The 23727-nt window shown below is 34.3% G+C and overlaps 1 protein-coding gene across 2 annotated transcripts in view; it reads right to left on the bottom strand.

Moving 5' to 3' along the window:
* LOC150100146 (E3 ubiquitin-protein ligase HECW2-like) overlaps positions 1-23727 on the bottom strand; it is a 708695-nt gene that overhangs the window by 154710 nt on the left and 530258 nt on the right. For both annotated transcript variants that reach the window (XM_090402900.1, XM_090402899.1), the window contains 2 exons: positions 5563-5665; positions 82-243 (listed from right to left, as the gene is read on the bottom strand). In XM_090402900.1, the coding sequence (XP_090259026.1) occupies positions 82-243; positions 5563-5665 (265 nt within the window). The remainder of the gene's footprint in view (positions 1-81; positions 244-5562; positions 5666-23727) is intronic.

Here is a 23727-nt window from a genome sequence, read left to right as displayed (position 1 = left end):
TCAAAAATTAAATATTAGGGAAAAAAAAAACCTTTTATTGGCAGAATATTTCATACAATATTTTATTTTTAAAAGTCTTACTCTATTAGCACAATCTGGTCGTATTTCTTCTTCTCCAGCACTTCGACTTCGCCTTCTTGCTAATGGTACAGGCAATTTGTTAGGATTTACATATGGCGTTTCAATAGGGAGTCTTGGATCAATGAATGTAGTAGATCGGGATGTATGGTCAATAAAGAATTGCTGAAATATTTAAGCAGTATACTTTGACAACCACACTTACAAACATAACATAGCATAAACAACAATTTGACAAAGCAGAAATCTAATAATAATTAAAAAAATAAAAAATTAAAATGAGAGGATTTTAAATTTCGAGGGTTCTAGAATTTGGTGCATTTTCTTCCATGTCAGAATAACATATTAATGCTGAGTAACTTAAATCATTAAAACATTACTAAATGACTGTTCCAGTATAAATATAAGTATTAAATTCATGTTGAGAGAAGTCATTACAAACTAAAAAATCTTATTGCTATGGATATCTTTCAACATATCCAAGATGCAAGGCCATATAATGAAACGGTATACAAAATTATTATTATTATTTATTTATTTTTTTTTTTTGAGTAGAATAAAAATGAGTATCACAATGAAATAGTAATAAAAAATGAAACATAGTTTTGGGATCAACATCTATAAAAAAAATAAGAACTGCTTGGTGGGTCTAGGTTAAGAAGAAATCATATAGAACTTCTTGGCAAAAGTATGCAGTCTAAAAGAATATAGAACAAAACATAAGAATATGCAAACGTAAGTTTCTGCGATTTACAGTTCTGTGGGATGTTTTCAGTATTGAGACCACATTATGATGTAAATAAAGAGTTGTTTACCCCCCCCCCCCAAATCGGCTATGACATCTATAGACGTCCAGCTAAATCTGGATACGATTCTGTAACACCCATTGAATAACATGGATAAGAAGTGCAATTTGGTCTCCCTATTTCATCGGCCAGTAGGGAGGTTAATAAAAATAAGCAATTAAAACTCGACAAGTTTCGTATAATACTTACATCATCAGGGGTACTGGAACATAAAAGTTTTATGTACCAGTGTAATTAATTTTTAATAGGCTTTTGTTGTGTAAAACCTTTATGTACCAGTACCCCTGATGATGCAAGTCTTATAACTTACGAAACTTTATGGGTTTAAATTGCTCATTTTTATTAAACTCTTTATTTATATTATAATGTGGTGTCTCAATACTGAAAATTTCTCACAAAATATAGGAATGTTATGGGAAAATAGCAAAACATAAATCACATAAAGACTTTACAAAGCATGCATAAGATAAATGAAATGGAGATGACAAAAGGTTCTAAGAACTATATGAAAGGAAAGAACCACAAAAAAGAAATGCTATATTATCAAGATAAGGGGAAAAAACTGAAAATGATAGTCCAGGTGTAACAGCAATAACCACTGTAAAAAATTATTAACCAGAAAGAAAAAAAAAAAATCCATGAAGAATGTACTCATGAATATACCATAATCAGAAAAACAAGATGAGTCTTTGAATATCAGCAGAGGTGGTCAACCTGTTTGCTGAATGTGTTTTTGAAATTTCTCAGGGAAATTTGGTATCTTCAAAGTCTTAAAGGTAGCCAAATGCACTGACTATTTGTGGCTTAAAAAAGAAAAAATAAGTAGCACAGAGAGAAAATGAGTAGTATCTAGTAAAACAGAAACCATCTTCTCTTCTGTGTGCAACCTCATCAAGTTTATAGCCCACTGTATTCTAGTGGTGTGATGTCTCTTGACTAGGCAGCTATAGTGATCCAAAAATAAAAACTGCTGTTAAAAAAAACTGCTGATGTATCACAGGAAAATGCAATTACTTTGGATATTTTTATGCATAAGGATGTCTATCAGAGACTATAAATGGAGTATGAAAAGCAAAAAACATGATATTATATAGAATTTCTGACAAATATGCAAGAAAAGTGCCTCCATAGTGCAATTGAAAGAATGACAGTACGCCCTTTGATTAGAAAAGGCCTAAGTTCGATTCTCGTCAGGACGGGAGGAATCTTTATATGGACTTTTTCAATTGAAGGTGAGTTAGCCAATCTCATACAGAGGTAGCAGGGTTTTTTCTCCTGGAAACTCGAGTTTTTCATCCTGCATACAGACAAATCGGCCCTTTAGAACACATACAATTTACAGACAAAAATACTAGCTGTGGTGGTGGGCAGTAGATGGCGCTGATGTAGGTGATTGGTAGTAGAGGTTCAGTGTAGTAGGTGTCCTCCTGCGATGAGTCTTCAGACTCCTTGGAGGTGTCACGAATAATAATAATAATAATAAAATCATTTTACCAGCTTTTAGCTAATCAATGAATATAGAATAGACAAAGCTGTTCTATAACTTGCCCTGTTAACTTTACATTCTCTATTTATGGTTTTCTGTATGCTTTTTTTGTTTGGTAGAAGGGTCACTTTAATATCGATAGGTCACTTTAATAGCGTTTTTTTAACAAGAATAAAACTGAGTTTGTGTGTTGATTTAGAAGTGATTGCAGCTGTAGAGGGGTATTTTGCAGATCTTACCGAGAACCACTACAGGAATGGAATAATGGCACTGGAGCATCGCTGGAATAAATGTATTAGTCTTAAGAGAGATTATGTTGAAAAATAAAAGTAATTTTAAAATTATAAATTCGTTTTTTCATTGTTAAGCTGAGAACTTTTCAGACCACTCACATGCGTGCGTGCATGTGTGTGTGTGTGCGCATATATTATTAGCAAACAGATTGACTGTTTCTAGACATGTTAACTATTATCTAATGATGAATTCTGAGATTATAAGGAAACAAGTAAATTTAATATATCCACACAACTAGTTTCGTCGAGATGCTGACTTCGTCAGGTGTGATAACATAAAAGTAAATAAAAGACCATAAAAACATTTCACTTCTACAACAACAGAATCATACTACAGTTTTTTTTAATGCTCTGTTGTTGTAGAAATGCAATGTTTTTACGGGCATTTATTTACTTTTATGTTATCGCACCTGACGAAGTCGGAATCCCGATGAAACTAGTTGTGTGGATATATTAAATTTACTTGTTTCCTTATAATCTCGGAATTTAGTCATTAGATAATAGTTAACACACACACACACACACACACACACACAACTTATTCCATTTTATTGACTTGAAGAACAAATCTGTTATTTCCAGTAATAAACAAATTTATTGCTAAGATTGATTTCATGTCATATTTTGAAATAGATATAATTTATTTAAGTTAAGGGATATTACTTCCCATATTCTAGTAGTAAGACTTATACGTTGGTTAGACATAACTGGTAATTAGTTTACGGAATTAGCAACGCATATAAAGTATATTAATTAAAGGTAACTTTAATGAATAACTTCTATATTTCGGCAATGTCACATTGCCATCTTCAGGAACATAAAGATATGATATGTGCACTCAGGAACTAACACAAAGCAAATGAGGAAGAAAGCAAGAAACTAATATTGTTCCTAAAGTCCTAATGGTGCCCTCTTGTGGGCTAATTTGGTAGTCTTGGCAGTTGGGCTGAAGTTCTCATAATGAAAGTCTCCCAAATTTGGGGCAGTTTCATGCACCCAAATTTGTTGAGGTTAGGAACGTTTTTTAGAGCTGCTGAAGATTCTTTGAATAATCTTTCGTATTTAAACTTGCTGCGATGAATTATTTTTGTTTTCTTCCAACGAATTTTATGGTGGGTATCTAAGGCATGGTCTGCCAGCCCAGAGCGGCTGTACTGGTGAAACCGGATGTAGTCTTGGTGTTCTGAAACACACACACATGCATGCACGCATGTGAGTGGTCTGAAAAGTTCTCAGCTTAACAATGAAAAAACGAATTTATAATTTTAAAATTATTTTTATTTTTCAACATAATTTCAGAACACCAAGACTACATCCGGTTTCACCAGTACAGCCGCTCTGGGCTGGCAGACCATGGCTTAGATACCCACCATAAAATTCGTTAGAAGAAAACAAAAATAATTCATATCATACCACAGCAACAGACTCAACTTTTACTTTATCACTTTTTTTTTTTTCATGCATTAGCAAGTCTTTCATGTCTTCATGCATACCAACCTGTCACCTGCTAAATCATTTGTACCAGCCAAAATAAACATCTCTTTCAACCTTAACAACCAATGCTTCCTTACAGCATTGCTGACATCCTTAATCTTTCCTCCAGAAAACACAATTATGTCATACTCCTCAAGGGCTTCTTGTATCAGTGAATCACCATACAAAAAATCCAATCTTCATTTTCATGCTTTCTCTCTTTCATGCTCTGCTTTCTCTCCTCTTTCTTTTGCTTCTATGTCATACAATCCTCCAGGCATTTCTCCAACCACTCAATCTCACGTTTTGTTCTGTGAAGAACTCCAGATAAGTGCACTATCCTTTTTCATCTGGTCATTCTCTTCATTTTCTGCCATGTAATTCCTACAGTCACTCATACTGCTTGCACCACTAACTACAGTAACTGCAATATCACACATTTCATCTTTCAACCTGCTGTTATCACTTTTCTTACTCTCTTCACACTTATCATTTCCACTCGCAAAATACTTTGAACAAACACGTTCCCCAGTTTCTTTCAACTTCCAAAAATTTCTTGTTCTGCAGAGACCATACAACACTTCACACATGCTGCAGTGAATGTAATCACACACATTAAAATTGACTGCTATTGTTTTGCTCATCAGTGCCATAATGTATAATACAGTGTACAATAAAAAAAAATAAATAAACCTTTAAAAATCAGAAAATTATGAATTTGAATCTTATGATCCAAATGATCATAAGAATGAAATACATAAAATAATATTATGGCTTTGTATCTGATCCAAATTATGTTAATAGTGTCCAAATGTTGTTTCAATTTCAATGGACACTTTGTATCAACATATTTATTGAATTGTAAACGCATCAAGGCCAGTACAGTGGTTAATGGCTCAACTAGTAACCTAAAAAATAATAAATAAATAAATTGTGCAAATAAAATCTATTGCACAGCAACTTTTGAAATAGCCTTATATATGGCTTAAATCTTGCACAGGTTTATAAACTTGAAACTCGTCCTCATGCAAAAAAGGTAGTGTGAAACGTATAGTTCACATAGAGTACAGGGCAGAGCACAAACATTGATAAAATCAACATGGTTCACAGAATGACAAAGAAAAAGAAGTAAGGTAGATTTTATTAATCCCCTATGCATGTCTCACAACAGAGAGAGAGAGACAGATTGATGTGCAATCTTCATGGGTTGATATTCCTTCAGACTGCTCCTATCATATGAATATCAAATGAATTATAGTAGTTTTGAAAACTGAAAGTAATGCTACAGAATATCAGTTTACTTTTGAGGATGATGTCAAAAAATTCATTAATGTTCATGATTTTCATTCAGAATTTTTTAAAATAAAATATCAGCAATATTAATAAATATTTTAAACGCCATCTTTGGCAATAGATATATCCTTACTTTTCCTGAGCGATCTAATTTTGTTTCCCATCCTCTTGGTAAATCTCTTGCAATATCTGCAAATTTGTTTAATAGCCCTACAAGATCTCTATTGTGCTGATACCTAAAAAAAAAAAAAGATTTAGAATATGGAATGCTTCATTTCTATAAAAAAAAAATATATAAAATAAATAAATAAAAAATTGGATATTTTTCTTTTATATACTCTACAGAAGTTGTCTCCTTAAAAATCATAACTCATAGCTGTTTATAATAATTTGAGGTATGGAAAAGTTAAGCAGAATCTTGATTATCTAATGTTCAGTTAATCAACATAAAGAATTCAATAATCTTAATGAGATCTGATTAGAATCCTGTAAACGACATGCACAATATACTAATGTACACTCCCTACAAAAGAAGTAATATAAACATCTTGCTTCTGTCTTTCTCTCAAGGTTCCTTTGCAAGAAAAACAATTGAGAAAAATGCTTGCATGTATCCACCACTCCCAAAATAATATATTTTATTTTTGCTAAAAATGCCATGTTAATTTTATTATGCTTACTAAGCTGATGCTGAATTTCAAAAATAACCCAGAAATTTTTTTATATACCCATCAATTTAGTAAATTAAAAAATAAAATTAGGACCAATTTAATTAGTTAAATTTAATAAATCCCAATCAAACAAACTTTTAATTAAACTTTTTAATTCATAAAAATTTTATATCTGATATATATGTATTCTGCTTTTATTTCACTTTGTATTTAACACTAGAATGCATACATTTTTGCTCTATTAAAATGAGAGTTTAATGGCTTATCACAACACTAGGTTTTAAAAAAAAAAAAAAAGAAGGAAATATTTGATGACCAATTTCACCTCCAGTTACTCAAGATTAGACCAATCATAGTGTGAATCACAAAGGCATGTAATGCAGAAGTGAAAAAGAGCATAAGTTATTCAAACTGATGTCCTAATATCATTACTACATCCTCTTGGGCGCAGTTAAGGGTGACTGTTTTAATTGATATATTTGGTGGAGGATGACAATCTCTTAATCCTTGGGCACTTTATTGCAGCCAAATTTATTTAATTGACGAGTCTTTTGTAAAGCATATATGTATTGTCCGAATTTATTTATTTAGCGGGTGATGTACATATTGAAAGTGATAAGAGGACAGAACTACTACATAAACAGAAAATGCATCATAATTTAACAGTCAAATTCAGAATTCACAATAAACCTTTGGGTTTAACATAAAAAACAAAAGTCCAAATAAGTTCCAGGATAAGACAGCACACAGAGCAATTACTAACAATATGATTAATAGTCTTGTCTATGTTGTCCGTTTGCATTTATGGAGCATCTGTTTGCACCTCTTATGTCCTGTCCTGATCCAGTTAAGTGTAGATCATAGATATCTTGTAAGGTTCAAACTCTACTCTGGGAATTGGATGAAGAATAATGGCATGTAGGTTACAGGTGTGTTTCTGCTAGTATATAGTTTCCAGGCTGATGTGATATCAAAGACTTCATGCAACATTTGTAGAGAAGTTCTGCAGAAGGTTGTCTAAATTTTAGTATTCAAGTAGTTGCGCACAAGATGTCTTTGTGTATGGGCAATTGACTGTTCTCAATAATTTTATTCCATAGGTTGCCTAAAGTCCTTTTCTTCAGTAATAGAGGAGGCGCAATATTATTAAGTATTAGAAGCGAGTAAGTTGGTGTTGATCTTATTGTTCCTGAGACAAATCTCATGGTTTGGTTGTGATAGACATTAATCAGAGAAGTGTGAGCACTGTTAAGCCATACTGAAGGACAGTATTCTGATGTTGGAAACACTAATGCCAAAGCTGTTGTTCACAATGTACTAGCATCTACACTCCATGAAGACCCTGCTAGTTTTTGCAAGATGTTATTAAAGTTTTTAATTTGCCAGCAACCTTTGCCAAGTGATATTTAAAAGTCAAGATACTGTCAAGAATCACTCCAAGATACTAATACAATACAATTGTGAAGTTGTATTGTATTTTACCATGCTATTTCTAAGTAGACTTTAGGAGCATAATTTGATTGGCCTTTATTTCAATGGAAAGCAGTTTGTTTTCTGCAGATTTGATTGCAAGTGCCACTATTTAAAGCAATATTAAGTCTGGATAAGTCCTCTGTTAGTGTATTCTATGCACTTAGAAAGGAGGTGTTCTGAGTAGCAACTGCAATGTTGCTACTCAGGACAGTGGTGGGGATGTGGTGGGTATAGAGACCATACACGCAACGATAGCATAGATCCTTATGGAAGACCATTCCTTTGCTTGTAGCATTTACTTCTGGAGTCATTAGAAATATATCTGACTCCATCTCACAGCATATTGTTTAAAAAAAATTAGCAATCTTGAAAGAGGAAATGATCTCTAGGAATTTCAGGATTAGATCCTCTCACCAAATAGTATCAAAAGTAGTTGAAAGATTCACAAAAACATATTGTCTTTAGACATTTATCAAACCATTTTCAATATAGGTAGCCATGGCCAGGACCTGAACATAACTTCTGTTAGGCTTAATCCAGCTTGCTCTATGAGTATCTTGCTTTTGATCACAAAAATCCTATTGTACAGCAATCTTTCAAGAAGCTTCATACAGATGCTTAACAAAGCAAATGGAATGATAGCTCGTAACAAGCGATGGATTTTTCCCAGTTTTAAAATAGCTATTATTTTTGATTTCTTAAAGAGTATTCAGAATGTTCCTTTCTTTAAGACGTCATTATACATATTAGTCAGCCATTTAATGACATTTGGACCACAGTTCTTTATGAATTCTGGACATATGCTATCCAGGCCAGCTGCTTTCTAAGTTTTCAGAGATTCAATAGCCTACACAAGTTTTAGAGATGTGAAAGCTTTTGAAAGAGGACATAAGTAAGGTAGTATTTCTCTTAGATTTCATCCTTGCCTTCATCTCTCTCTCTCTCTCTCTTGCACCACATGGATAAGTTGTTAGGGAGATGATATATTTTGCAACATCATTAACATTGATGAAGTAGTGCTTGTTTTAGAGCTTTAGTGATGAATGTGTGAAGGTAGTGCTATTCAAGACTTTGATCCATTTGTCTTTCCTAGCGTTGTAAAGAGAGAGAGAGAGAGAGAGAGAGAGAGAGAGAGAGAGAGAGAGAGAGAGAGATAAAGTACAATATAATTTGGAAGCTTCGGAGTCATAGATATTGTCTAATTCTTGAAATAATCTTTTACATTGATCATTCTTTCCAGGGATATATTATATTCAATAACCTCTTGGAAATGTCCTTTTTCTAGCCACTATAATAATGCCAACAAATCTCTAACAGTTGCTACCAGTGGATTTGATCCACTTCAATTTGGAGTCAACTTGTTTAGCAAAGGATTTCCAAACAGCTTCATGAAAATTTCATCCAGGTTTAGCAACAGACTTGGTAATATGAATACACATTCCTGTTGAGTCGATGATAAAACAATGTTTGCTATTTGGGGAGTCATCAACTACTTTTCTGCTGATAGAAAGTTATCTATAATCGTCATCAAAGGTAGTAAAGCAAATATCAAGATTATACTCTCTTTTACTGAGACGAGTGGAAACTTGGATTGACTTTAGCATCAAAAACTAAATGTAGGTGGTTCCGATTTTCTATCCAGTTAACCAGCATGTTTGGTATCCCCATAAACAATGGTGGCTGTTGAAATCACAAAGAATGATACTGAGTGATGATGTTGAGGAAGAACAGGATAATGGCAGATTGCACCAGGAGGTTTATGTACATTTGTGACAGCTAATCCACACACCTCTACAGAGGTATTAAAGATGTCTGCACTGGATTTTGGTTGGTAGACAGTACTATTAATGACATCATTCTTAATGTAAGTGACTATTCCATATTTAGAATGATTAAGGTTAGAATTTAGGGTAATTTAAAATTCCTGTTCAGTAGTTACATTTAGAACTGAAAATGCTTTCTATGTTGAGTTAACACAATAGGATTGAGCCAGCATATTTGATGTTTAAGTCTTCAAGGACCTATTATCACCTCTATCATGTAGCTTATGGTCGTGAGTCCTGTGAAGGAAGTAAAAAGCCACCACTGCTGTACACTATTTTACATTATCCAGGGTGCACCAGGAGGAGGCAGTCTACTTCACAAAGTGAAAAACCATTCCAGAATACTCTTTCTTCACTTCTGAATTAGCCATCTTCTTAAGATAGTCATTTTTCTCCAACTTACTGCATGAAGGATGCTAAGCATTGTCTTTTGGTAAGCTTTTTCTGCATTTTGATGGCCTATTTTTATCTGTTTTTTTTGGTACTCATAATAGATTTCATCTTTAGGGGAGCAGATAAGGGCAATAATTTCAATAAGTGTCTTATAAGTGGACTGTACTTTTTTTTTTCAGAAGTCTCTCTAATGTAAGTAATTACTACTATTTTGGAGTGGTCTATATATATATATTATTATTTTTTTCTTTTTTTTTTTCATGTTATTAGGAGAGGTTATTTAATAATCCTTTTATATTTGTTGTAGGACTGTAGCTATCACTAGCGAAACTACCTTAGACATTGTAATCTACTGCAATTTATAGTATGATGCCATTAGATCAAATGGCTCTAGCTTTTTGTGCTAGTGTTTTATTCTATCACATTTTTGTGATGAATAGGGAAGGGAGGAGGTGGTATAAATTACATTTTGGTATTTGTTAGTGGATATAGGCATTCCTCACTCACTAACAAATGCTAGTCATGTTATGGCAGTATAGAAAGGCGAGCTGCCTGGGAGTCCAGCTAAAGTATTTAAAAAAATGTAAGAGATGATGGTTTTCAATTTTTACTGTAAATTTTATTCTGGAGTTGAAACTATTTAAGTGTATTAAAAATATGTGCAAGGAAAAGCTAAGCGTTATCATTTTTTTCCTCAAGTAACTTATCTTATGGTGAGTATAAAAGCCATGGTCTGCAAGCCTTGAGTAGCCATAGTGGCAAAAACAGATATAGTCTTTGTGTTCAGCAATTCATACATTGGCAGTCCTGCCTGTTTGGCTAGTAAGATAGCTTACAAATGTGGTACCTGGTACACACCTGGCAGGTCTAGAGACTGTGGCTAGTCTTCAGAAACAGACAAGAGAGATGCTAATTTTTTTACATGGTTTGTAAGTTGTTACAAAGTTGAATCTTTTGAGGGTTTTCTAGTTTTTCCTGAAGTCTGTCAAAAAATATTAAAACTTCAATATTATACATCTACTTCCTTCCCCTCCAGAATAGAGAAACACCAAATGTATTACTATCCCATATATCTATCTATCTATCTATCTATCTATATATATATATATATATATATATATATTATACCTCTACTTCCTTCCCCTCGAGAATAGAGAAACACCAAATGTATTACTATCCTGTGTGTGTGTGGGGGGGGGGTAGTGTGTGTGTGTGTGTGGGATAGTGTGTGTGTGTGTGTGTGTATATGGGATAGTTATATATATATATATATATATATATATATATATATATGGGATAGTAATACATTTGGTGTTTCTCTATTCTGGAGGGGAAGGAAGTAGAGATATAATATTGAAGTTTTAATATTTTTTGGATTTAGTAAGGATTGTAGTCATTGGCTAAGAAGATATTGCAAATGTGTTCAAGTTATGGTGAGGGCATTATTATTGGAAATGATCAATTTTGCTCTGTTGTACAGGGTTTTAATAATTCCATACTGTTGGGAAATGTATCTGATTGTGTGGGTTTCTATAAAATAAGAATACCAAGGCTCCATCAGGCTAGCATGTAATTAAGACATCTAGGATGTGGAGACTGTTGTTTTTTTTTTTTTTTCTTTTTCCATGGTGAAGTGGATTCTGGAGAGCTGATTATTAAGATATTTTGATAGGAAGGTGTCAAGAGCCTCAGAGCCATGTGGTGAAATCAATTTAATTAATATTTTCAGTATTCTGCCAAAATATTGGAAATATTAATTAAAAGTTATTCCAATTAATAAATAGTATACATTGTAACTTCCTTAAGTAATATAATTATGAATAACCAACACATAACCTTGCTACCACAACAACTTCTTTTCTGTTGGTAGTTTTTATGTTGATTATGCTCTGCTGACTTCAAGGTTATTCCAGTAACTGACTTTTTACTGTTCACCCTTGTTTCCTAATAAAAATATGAGAGGACTCGTTTAAGTAGGTGACACCCCAGCAACATGAAATTTCATTTATGTTGTAACACCATTATGTTTGCTTCTGGTTTTTATCCTTTTTTTTATATTATTTATTTTTTTGCATAATCCAGAAACCTCCCTTGAGAAACCTAATTCTAGAATGGGTTTGGATGACCAGGCATCTAATGTACATGATCTCTCACCAAGAGGCTGAAGGTTAGAATTCCACTGCATATATTGATGTTTGCAACTGTATTTAGGTAAGAGACGAATTTCATCATCCAGTTTGAAACCACTGCCTTGCTTACTACTGAAGGCATGAAGTGGCTTGAAACAATCCATGTCTGGTCTCCAGGGCAGCATTTCTGGAATATCTAAAAATAAATAAATAAATAAATAAATAAATAAAAATATTCCTTATCTCAGCCACAGTACCAATGCACTATAAGTTCACTACTTTTCATGAGTAGGAGACAAAAAACATGTCTATAATGCTGAGACTGCAGGTCTTGTCAATGCCTGAGATGGGATCTGCAGCCTCCCTATCGGCAGCAGTTTAGTAGAGCAGATTCAGTAACTACTCTACCAACCAGGCCGGATAACAGAAGAATTAGTATATATCAATGCCAATCAAACTGTAATATATCATATACAAAATTGTTGATATTTTCTATGTATACCAGGTTAGAAGAGCATTTCAGATTGTAAGGCATTACTTTCCACCTATTTAATGACATCAAACTGAAATCAAAGGACATGAAAATCAGGAAATGAAAATAAATTCTATGGCTAATATCACCATACAAAATCATAACTCACAAACAGAAAAGATAAAAATTATAGACATACAATCAAATTACAAAGTACTGTGCTATTCAGAAAGCTTAGCAATAAAAGCGCACCCTACCAACATAATCATCAATTGCCACTATTTTCTTTATTTCTATAGTATCAAATCCAAATTATATTACATATTACAATATAATCACTCAATGTGATAGTAAAAAACCTACATGGTCCAATAAGATTCAAAGAATATAGCACAGAGCAAAATGTTTATCATTTATGAATTTCTCTTCTTTTTATTGAGGCTCTGCAAATTCTGAGGTCAGAACATATTATATAGTGAAAAATGCCTTACAATAGCTTTTTATAATTATATTCGTATGATGTAGCTGGAGGATTCTTTGCTTTTTTACTTTGTTATCATTTAAATCTTTTCTGCTATTTATTCCTCATTGTTAAGTTTTAAAGTTGGTTGGCATGTTGTGAAATATAATTTTTATGAATAATTTAATGTGAAATTTAATAGCAATCAAGAAAATTCTGTTATTAGTAGTTTCTCAAAAAGAAAGATAAGAAATAATAATTCTGATTAACACATTCACACAAAGCTGTATTTCATACTGTTACTCATCAGGCAGAAACTCACCTGACCATATAATCATGGTCTTTTTACATCAGGTGAGCATATTTTAACAAACTGATCGATCAATATATATATATATATATGTGAAAAAGCTTTAATGACTGATACCGAGAAAAAAAAAAAAAAAAAGATGACATGGTATATTTGAAACGATACTAGTTTACTAGTTTCGTTGAATAGATCAACATCTTCAGGTATCACAATCAAAGAAATATATAAAGAATTACAGAGACTTAAAATTGTAATAACAGAACAAGTACAAAAAAGACAGTAGCGTGTATGAAAACAAAAAGCGAGCTTGAGTTTCAAACAGACATATGCTATGTGCTGTCGTGAGTGCGCCAATACTGAACAGAGGCGACGTGTGCATCAGAGAGATTGAAACTTAGGCTGTTATTGATATGAGAAGAATCTAGAGAAATTTCTCTAGATTTGACAATCTTTCTCTCAAATTCATCATAGCACACATGGATGTTAGAAGTTTGAGTCCAGTTCACAATGTGTTGGCAGCCTTCGTCTGAGTTAACTGAAAAGAGAACGTGGCTAGAGAGAGAGAGCGCTGGCTCTAGTCCTGTTATAGGAGATATCTCTATGGTGTTCTTCCAAACGTAGAAGGATGGATTTAGTAGTCTAGCCATAGTAGCTTTCCACAATCATATAAAATCTTGTACACTCCTGGAAACTGAGTTGGAAGATGTTTCTCTTTAGGTTTACTAAGTATTGAATGAAGTTTTGGGAGCATAGTGAAGAAAGTTCTGAAGTTAAACTTCTTGAGAATTTTTGCCAGTTTTGGTGAAAGACAGCTGATGTAAGGCAGAGAGATGAAGGCTCTGGGGGAAGAGGGATCTTCAGAAGTAGTTGAGTGAGTAAGTTGGTAAGTTTCAGGTCTAAAAAGGGGAAGCAGTCATCGGATTCCAGTTCGAAGGTAAAAGAGATTTTTTCATGACACTTGTTTAGGTGGTCTAAAAATAAATTGAGGCTGTTGACACCATCTTCCCAGATGAGGAAAATATCATCAATATAGCGATACCAGAATTTTGGTTTAATGTGGAAGGAGTTAATAGCTTTTTCTTCAAAACTGTTGAGAAATATATCTGCGAGAATTGGAGAGAGCAGGCTGCCCATGGCCAGACCTGAGTTTTGTAAGTAGATCTTATTGTCATATTTGAAGTATCCCGACTTTATGCAATGGGAGAGTAGAGTAAAGAGTTTTTTTGAAAATTTTGAAAGTTCATTTTTCACTTGGTTAGACTATAATAAATTTAGTTTAATCCTTTATCCAAGTGTGAGCAAACAAAGTTTGTAACTGAAAGTATCTTCAGGACTGGGATAAGGTAGTACAACACCAGGCAACTCATTGTAAAGGTGAAGCAAGCTAACATCACTCCTGTCTCAGTATCTTCCATAATGCAAAACACATCTCCTTGCAGATATGTATAATGTTATGCATTGAGGGAAGGGTCACTACCCAGACTAGTTTCGACCTTTATTGAGGTCTCTTCAGTGGGAGCCAAGCCCAAGTGGAGATACCAGGCAGAAGCATTAGCAAGGTCATCTCTACCTATAGGAGTTGCCAAAAGTTGTGCCACCTTTTTATTAAATTACTCTGGATTTAGAGAAAGATGTTGAAAGTTTATTTTTCACTTGGGTAGACTATAATAAATTTAGTTTAATCCTTCATCCAAGTGTGAGCAAACAAACTTTGTGCCTGAAAGTATCTTCAGGACTGGGGTAAGGTAGTATAACACCAGGCAACTCATTACAAAGTTGGAGCAAGCTAACATCACTCCTGTCTCAGTATCTCCCATAATGCAAAACACATGTTCTTACAGATATGTATAATGTTATGCATTGAGGGAAGGGCCACTACCCAGACTAGTTTCGACCTTTATTGAGGTCTCTTCAGTGGGAGCCAAGCCCAAGTGAAGATACCAGGCAGAAGCATTAGCAAGGTCATCTCTACCTATAGTTGCCAAAAGGTGTGCTACCTTTTTATTAAATTGCTCTGGATTTAGAGAAAGATGTTGAAAGTTTATTTTTCACTTGGGTAGACTATAATAAATTTAGTTTAATCCTTCGTCCAAGTGTGAGCAAACAAAATTTGCACTTGAAAGTATCTTCAGGACTGGGATAAGGTAGTACAACACCAGGAAACTCATTGGGCTTGGCTTCCACTGAAGAGACCTCAATAAAGGTTGAAACTAGTCTGGATAGTGGCCCTTCCCTCAATGCATAACATTATACATATCCACAAGGAGATGTGTTTTGCATTATGGGAGATACTGAGACAGGAGTGATGTTAGCTTGTTCCACCTTTGCAATGAGTTGCCTGGTGTTGTACTACCTTACCCCAATCCTGAAGATATTTTCAGGCGCAAACTTTGTTTGCTCACACTTGGATGAAGGATTAAACTAAATTTATTTTTTGATAATTTGTTCTTGAGAAGATTGAGGACTTCTTGAGCAGGTACATTTGTAAAGAGGGAAACAATATCGAAACTGGCCATTAAATCTGTTTTTTTAAGTTTGATATCCTTGATTTTAGAAACAAAATCTGCAGAGTTTTTAATATGTGAAGAGGAAATTCCAGAACGATTTCTTAGAAAACTCGCGAGATATTTGGAGAGATTATAGGTAGGAGACTGTATGCCCTCAACTATAGGTCTGAGTGGCAGTTTGTTTTGTGAATCTTGGGGAGACCATACAGTCGAGGGATCAAGGGATGAAGTGACCTAAGAGAAAGACGAATGTTTCTTTGTAACTCCAAGGTGGTTTTTAATAAATTATTAGTTCTATTGTGTAGTTCAATCATAGAGTCACTATTAATTTCTGAGTAAGTATCACTGTTTAAAAGTTCCAAGATTTTATTATAGTAATCAGACAGATGACAGTCGCATTCCCTTTGTCAGCCAGAAGAATAACGATGTTATTATTATCTTTTAAAGACGTAATAGCTACTCTTTCAGAGTAAGAAATGTTGTCTGGTGAAGGTCTAGCTAGCTTTATTTATGGTCAAAATGGCTTCCATACAGAGGAGGTTAGCTTCTTTGTTAGGTAATAAAGAAGCTGCCTTTTCTATCTTTGTTAAGAGATGTTCTTTAGGAATGGATGTAGGAGCAGTGAAAAAGTTGTTATCAATAAGTCTTCCCATCAACTATCTTTGGCAGAAGAAAGCATACTTGCTAAAGGTCTCAACTTTGTCACTGCTGGTATCACTATGTTGATGATATTTTCCTCATCTGGGAAGATGGTGTCAACACCTCAATTTATTTTTAGACCACCTAAACAAGTGTCATGAAAAAATCTCTTTTATCTTCGAACTGGAATCCGATGACTGCTTCCCCTTTTTAGACCTGAAACTTACCCAATGTGCTGAGAGTATTAAAATCTCAATTTTTAGAAAGCCTACTCATACTGATAGATACTTTTATGCTTCCTCCCATCACTATCCCCCACAAAAATTTGGTATTATTTCCACCTTAGCTCACCGAGCAAAATCTTTACTTACAGAAGAAACAGAAATTGAAAATGAACTCCTTTTTCTTAAAAAAACTTTTATTAATAATGGTTTCTCTCCTAAGAAAATTTGTCAATTTTCTTAGGAGAGAAATAAATCCATCCTTCTACGTTTGGAAGAACACTGTAGAGATATCTCCTATAACAGGACTAGAGCCAGCGCTCTCTCTTTAGCCACGTTCTCTTTTCAGTTAACTCAGACGAAGGCTGCCAACACATTGTGAACTGGACTCAAACTTCTAACATCCATGTGTGCTATGATGAATTTGAGAGAAAGATTGTCAAATCTAGAGAAATTTCTCTAGATTCTTCTCATATCAATAACAGCCTAAGTTTCAATCTCTCTGATGCATATGTTGCCTCTGTTCAGTATTGGCGCACTCGCGACAGTACGTAGTATATGTTTGTTTGGAACTCAAGCTTTTTCTTTTCAAACACGCTACTGTCTTTCTTGTACTTGTTCTGTTATTGCAATTTTAAGTCTCTGTAATTCTTTATATATTTCTTTGATTGTGATACCTGAAGATGTTGTTCTATTCAACGAAACTAGTAAACTAGTAGTATCGTTTCAAATATACCATGTCATCTTTTTTTTTTTTTTCCACTCAGTATCAGTCATTAAAACTTTTTCATAATATTCCAACCGAGTAAAAATGAATTCTGAAAAAAAAAAAATATATATATATACACATATATATTAAAACTGAAGAAAATTGAAACTAGGATTCTGTGTACACATATACACACAGAATTTTTTTCACTAGAAGTTTTGAGTAAATCTGATATTTGTCAACTGTTTTAACAGTACAGAAAATCTCAAAGTAATTATCCTATCTCTGGTCAGAAATTCACAATATTTTTACATCATCCCATTTCATCTATTAAATAAAATAAAAAAAAGAAAAGAAAAGAAAGGAAATCATTATATTAGCTACTCAGAGTTAAGCTCCAGTAACAGTGATGAATAATATTAATATTATGAACCAATGAGACAATTATGTTTGTTATTTTTTTTTTTTTTTTTTACTTAACATGTTTATCATACCCATGGCAACTTTCACTACCAAATGTATGTCACTCTGCATTGGGCACATTTACTGATACAAAGTTTATACAGCATATGAGTTGCAACTTTAACTTTTTAGTAGAATTTTATTTGTAAAGTTAGCATTTGTGATCAGTGTTAATGACATGGAAAATCTCAAATGCAGTTCAAACTAATTTCAAGTTATATATATCCACATATATATATATATCTCTATTTGATTTAGATAAATCATTTGCTTTTGACACATGACTCCATTATAAACAGATGTTACCACTTGTTTTGTGTAGCTGAACATTTGGACAAATCTTAGGACAATTGTTTTTGTTAGATACTATGTTTGGCAGTACAGCAAACAGTTTTGATTGAGTCTATGCAGCATAGTTTCTGTGGGAGAGAACATATGTTTCATCAGGTGGTGTCCTTTTTATTCCACTTGTCTCTACTTACACAAATTGTTGCCAAATTTATTATATGGACTATAAATGTCTCTGTTCTGTATTCAGTGAGCCTTCGTAGCTCAGTCAGTATGGACGAAGCCCTTTGGTCGGAAAGACCTGGGTTCGATTCCTGTCAGTGACATGAGGAACCTTTATCTGGTCTCTTTTGACGAAAGGTGAGTTAGCCAGCCTCACATGGAGATAGGGATTTTTTTTTTCACCCAGAAATCCAGGTTTTTTGTCCCCCAGAACAGGCAAACCGCCCATAAACACACTCATCTACAGACATAGGACACAATGGGAGGCATAGGGCTAACCACCTTATTCCCAGGACGGGTACGGTTGGGAAGGGCTAAGGACAGCTCCATAACAGGCCATATAACAAAGAAGAAGACTGTATTCAGTGACACAATAAAACTACTCATTTTTTTTTGCATCTGCAGTATAGTGTCTGTTGGGGAGGGCATGAAGCTTACTGTATACAGGGAGAGTTAGTTCCAGTATTTGGACAGTATACATGTGAGTAAAAATTTATCTATTCCTAACTGAAAACGAATCCTTCTATAGTCTATAAGAAGAACGAATCTGATGAAAGCCAACAAAACAGAAACATTTGCAGGAAATCCAAATGGTCTACTGATGAGTTTTCTGAGCGCTGTCAAAAATCATCTGATGAAATTTGAATTTTCGAAGATGTAGTGGATAATTCAAATGATGATTTCAATCATGTCTTGTATTTACAGAGCAGTTTCTCATCTGATGAGGAAAATATTTCAGAAAACTCATCAGTAGACCATTTGAATTTCCTGCAAATGTTTTAGCTTTCTTTATTCTCCAGTTTCACATAATGAATAGAATCTGGTAGGCAACGTGGCAGTATCAGTTCAGGAGTACAGTAGAGAAGATGAGATACTATTACTACTTGATGCAGAAAATCCATCTGCGCCTGCATTTCTAAATGATGACCCTATGGAATTTTTGTTAAGGGAAACTAACAGATATGCAGCTCAGAGTTTATCTACAACTCAGGATTGTGAAAACTCCAGGTAGATAAATGAAATCCAAGAAATGGGTACCATGAAGAAATATTTTGGAATCCTATTACTTATTGGAATAATACATGTTCCTGAAATAATACATGTTCCTGTACTGGTTAAAAATTCCATGTATACAAACTGGAGAATAAAGAATGCAAAATGCAGGAGAGATTTCTGCAACTGCCAAGGTATTGGCATTTTTATAACAATGATGTGGAATGTAGTGATCGTTTACATAAAATTCAACAACTGCTAGAAAAAGTTGTTCAACCTTTCAAAAATAAGTTTTGCTGAGGAAAAGAATTGTAACTGATAAGAGCATGATTCCCTGGCATGCGAGGATGGTTAGATACAGAAGACATATCAGAAGAACAGGTCATGCGTTAGGATGCAACAGCTTGTGAGAGCTGTGATAGCACGTTTCCACTATAATGCAGTGAGAACATAGAAAGTGATGTCTCAAGAGATGAACATTTCACAGAGAACAATGTCATGTAACTGGAGGGTGTGGAGAGCTTATCATCATTCTACTGGACACTTCCTCCAGCCACAACTTATGTGGCAGAGGGTGATAAAATCAAAGGCACTTCTTTGGCAGTATGCAAACAACAGACAAAGAGATATCCTCTTCAGAGATGAGAAGAATTTCATCATCCCTGAAGAGGACCTCGTTTAATTGCCAAAAAGATTGAGTATGTGAACCAGATGGTCACACAGCACCCAGGATTCAATGAGGTCATCACCCCAGGTCAGTGATGGTTTGTTGGGCTCCAAGTTGCATTTCTGCAAGAAAGGGATCAAAACCTCTACCAAAGTGTATCAAGACACCGTGCTGGAACTCATGGTACAGCCCATCAGCAACACTTTTTTTTATGGCAGGCCTTCCAACAGGACTCAGCCCTGCACAAAAAGCAAGGACCATGCAATGGTGGTTGGAAGTGAATGTGCCCAACCACTTATCATCATCTGATTGGCCATCTGGAAGTCCCAATCTGAATCTACTGGACTTCAAATTGTGGTTGGAGCTTGAGAGAGTAGTCTGCAAGAAATTATACCTCAGCATTGCCAATCTGAAGGTGGATTTGGAGCGAGCAGTGGCAGCATTTTCGTTGGATGTTGTGCATGCCACCATCGATATATGGCCTCATATGACCTCAGGCGGGCATGAAGGGAAAAGGGGGACATTTCAAACATTGAGTGCCACTATATGTACGGTATACATGTGGTTTTGTATCTGCTGAAAGCTGAAAATGATTTACTGATAGATTAAAGGTTTATGCACCATTCAAGTTGTAATAGTATTTATAGCTAGATTAGGTATATGCTATATTACTATGTAAAAAAGCACTGATCACCAGTAAATAAGAAAATTATCAGAAAAGAAAGTGAAATATATATAAAAAAAGAAAGACATATACACACATATAACAAGCACAATAAATTGTACAAGATGATTTTCTGCTTCATCGCACACATATTCCTGCCACACCCATATGAATCATCTGATCCACATTATTAGATCACAGGATGAGCCCTTTCCTTATAGTTATTTACTAGCTATCAATGCATGCAGTTGCTGTTGTATTATTAGTTAGTGATTTATATTTCACAAAGAAACCTCTTCCCATCTATTCATAAGTGTTTTTGTTTTTTTTATTATTTATTTTATTTACTTTTTAATTATGCCCATCATAAATGCATATATGCAAATCTAGAGTTTATACGAACATGTGTTTTTCAATCCCCCCCTCCTCTCCTCAGCAACTTCCAGGATATGCATACATATAATATCACAAAAGTAAATTATTTATAATCCATTTAGCTGTATTGAAAGTCTTTCTATACACAAACATCACTGAAGAAAAAATGAAAGAATTTGAAACCAAGAGCCAAGGCTTGGAGATTCAATGGCAAATCTTGAAGAAAAGATTCAGCCAGAGAGAACATGTAGTTAGGTTGTCTGTAAGGATAGAAAATCAGAACTTCATTGTGGACTCAGGAAGTTAAAGAGGCAGTTAGGAAAAAGAAGAAAGCATATTGAAAGTTCCTAGCAAATAAGTCAGCTTGTGCTCTTAAAGAATACAGAGAAAAATGTAAGAAAGCAAAGTAAAACTATCTAAACAAAAGTCATGGGAAGACTTTGGTAAGAACATAGAAAATAAATATCAGAAGGTGCAAAATATTCTGCAGGCTACTAAATAAGCTTAGAAATAGCGGAAACAGTAACATAAAAGAAATGAGAGATGATAAAAGGTGACATGAAAACTGAGCAAAGATATTCTAGATGTCTGGAATAATTAATTGAAAGACTGCTAAATGAAACAAACAGTGTCAGCTTGATAGTAGAAACTCTCAACAGGAATGCAGTCATGAATGCATATTCATATTTGGAGTAGAAAAAGTCATCAAAAACCTGAAATGTAAAAAGGCAGCTGAAGTAGATGAAATCTGGGCCAAAATGCTCAAATATGGAAGTATAAAAGTTTTACGCTGGCTATAATGCATAATTCAGAAGGCATAATATAATCAGAGGATCGAATTCCAGATGATTGGAGCATAGTTCTCATAGTACCATCTATAAAAAAAAATTGTGGAAGGAAAGCATGGTGAAGAATAAGCTGGATTCAGTTCAAATAGATGGTACTATGAGAGCTCTGCTCCAATCATCTGGAATTCGATCTGCTGATCCATAGGATCAGATTTTCATTTTAAGATAAATAGTTGAGAAATCTTGGGAAAATAACAGGGATTTGTATTTAAGTCTTTTTGATCTAGAAAAGGCATAAGACAAGGTGCCAAGAGGAAAGCTCTTCAAAAAAAGCTACAGTTATATGGAGTAAATGGGACATTATATCAAGCAGTACATAGTCTCTATTTAAGCTGTAAGTCAGCAGTTAGAATTGAAGGAGGTACAGGACGGTTTGAAGTTCCAGTGTGCAACAAGGGTGTACATTATCTCCACTGTTATTCATTATCTATATGGATCACATTATAAGACAAGTGGCATTAAATCTGATGTCAAAATTGGTGATGTTAATCGTAGCTCTTTACTTTATGCAGATGATGTTATACTTCTGAATAAATCCAGTACAAGTCTGCAAGATTCCCTGACTAAATTAAATAAACGCTGTAATAGGTTTGGTACAAAAATCAGCATTAAATTGAAAATATGAACAGTATATAAGGCTGGTATGGTAGGAAGGAGGAACCTTTATCTGGTCTCTTTCGACTAAAGGTAAGTTAGCCAGTTTCATACGGAGGTAGAGGGGTTTTCTCTCTCAGAAACTTGGGTTTTTTGTGTTTTCGTCCCTCAGAACAGGCAAACCAGCCAGTAGAACGCGCAATTTACAGAGAAGAATACTTAGAAGCATAGGGGTAACCGCCTTAATCCTCGTATTATGGTTAGGAAAGCCAAGGATACTTGGAAGGCTGTGGGCTCTTAAGTGCCTGATAAAGCTATTGATAGAATAGGAAGTCAGCTGAATAAATTTATATGGAATAAGAAAGAAATTGGTCAAATACTAAATTAGCTGTATATAAGACAGTGTTCAAACCAATTTTTACTTATCGATCTGAGAGCTGGGTTGGAAATAAAACGCTTGATCAGAAGACCGAAGACCTCTGATATGAAAGTTTTGAGAAAGATTAGTGAACTGAACAGATGGAATCAATGGCAGTATCACATCAAAAATGAGGATATTAAGAAAGAGCTTGCCATTGTTAGCATTCAGAAATGTGCTAGTTGAGCTAATCTCAGGTGGTATAGTCTTAAACAGAATGGGAAAGGAAAGATTAGCAAAACAAGCATTCTTTTCCAGGTTGGCAGGGAAAAGACCACCTAGAGGAAGAACAAGATGTAGATGGATTGATACAGTAAAAAAATGCCTTAAAAGACAGAAATATAAGATCTGATAATATCAGATTCTTGACAGATAACAGATTACTTTGGAGAAAATTATTGATCAGAAGTCAGTAATGCTGTAAATTTTTCATGTAGTACCATCATAATTATCCTGTATCCCCCCCCCCCAAGTTACATATCAGGAATTTCATGATGCTGATAAAAGTATTTCTATTCATGCCTATTCTTTCTCTTGCCCTTATATTTGCTGTTCTTTATATCTTGTAGTAATTCAAGTATATTAACTAATATTCAAGTATGTCATTCTCTTTAATTACTGTTTTCTAACATGTCTTGAAAAAGAACATTCCTTTTCACTCCCCCCCCCCCCACACAGTGAATTAGTTACAATTGAAGAACTCATGATGAAAAGTGACATGCTTGATGACACGCAGACACAAAATTGCCTGGGACAGCGGTGATTCCTCTTACTTCACCAGATGGTTAGGTTTGTGGTGAGAGAGCTATGATTGCCTCGATGTGAAAGATGTGAAAATTAAACGATGTTTTGAGAAATGGAGGATGGAATGCATACTTCCTAGAAAGAAGAATTTTCATGTGTTATATTATCAATCAATTTATTGAACTTTCAATGATTTTCTATACTGGTGGTGAATGC

Source organism: Typopeltis vanoorti, chromosome 13 (assembly GCF_054136105.1).
Source record: "Typopeltis vanoorti isolate ZY-2024b chromosome 13, IOZ_Tvanoo_1.0, whole genome shotgun sequence".
Lineage (NCBI taxonomy): Eukaryota > Metazoa > Arthropoda > Arachnida > Uropygi > Thelyphonidae > Typopeltis > Typopeltis vanoorti.
The sequence above is the reverse complement of the archived record's forward strand: the minus strand, read 5'-3'. Positions and strand labels throughout refer to the sequence as shown.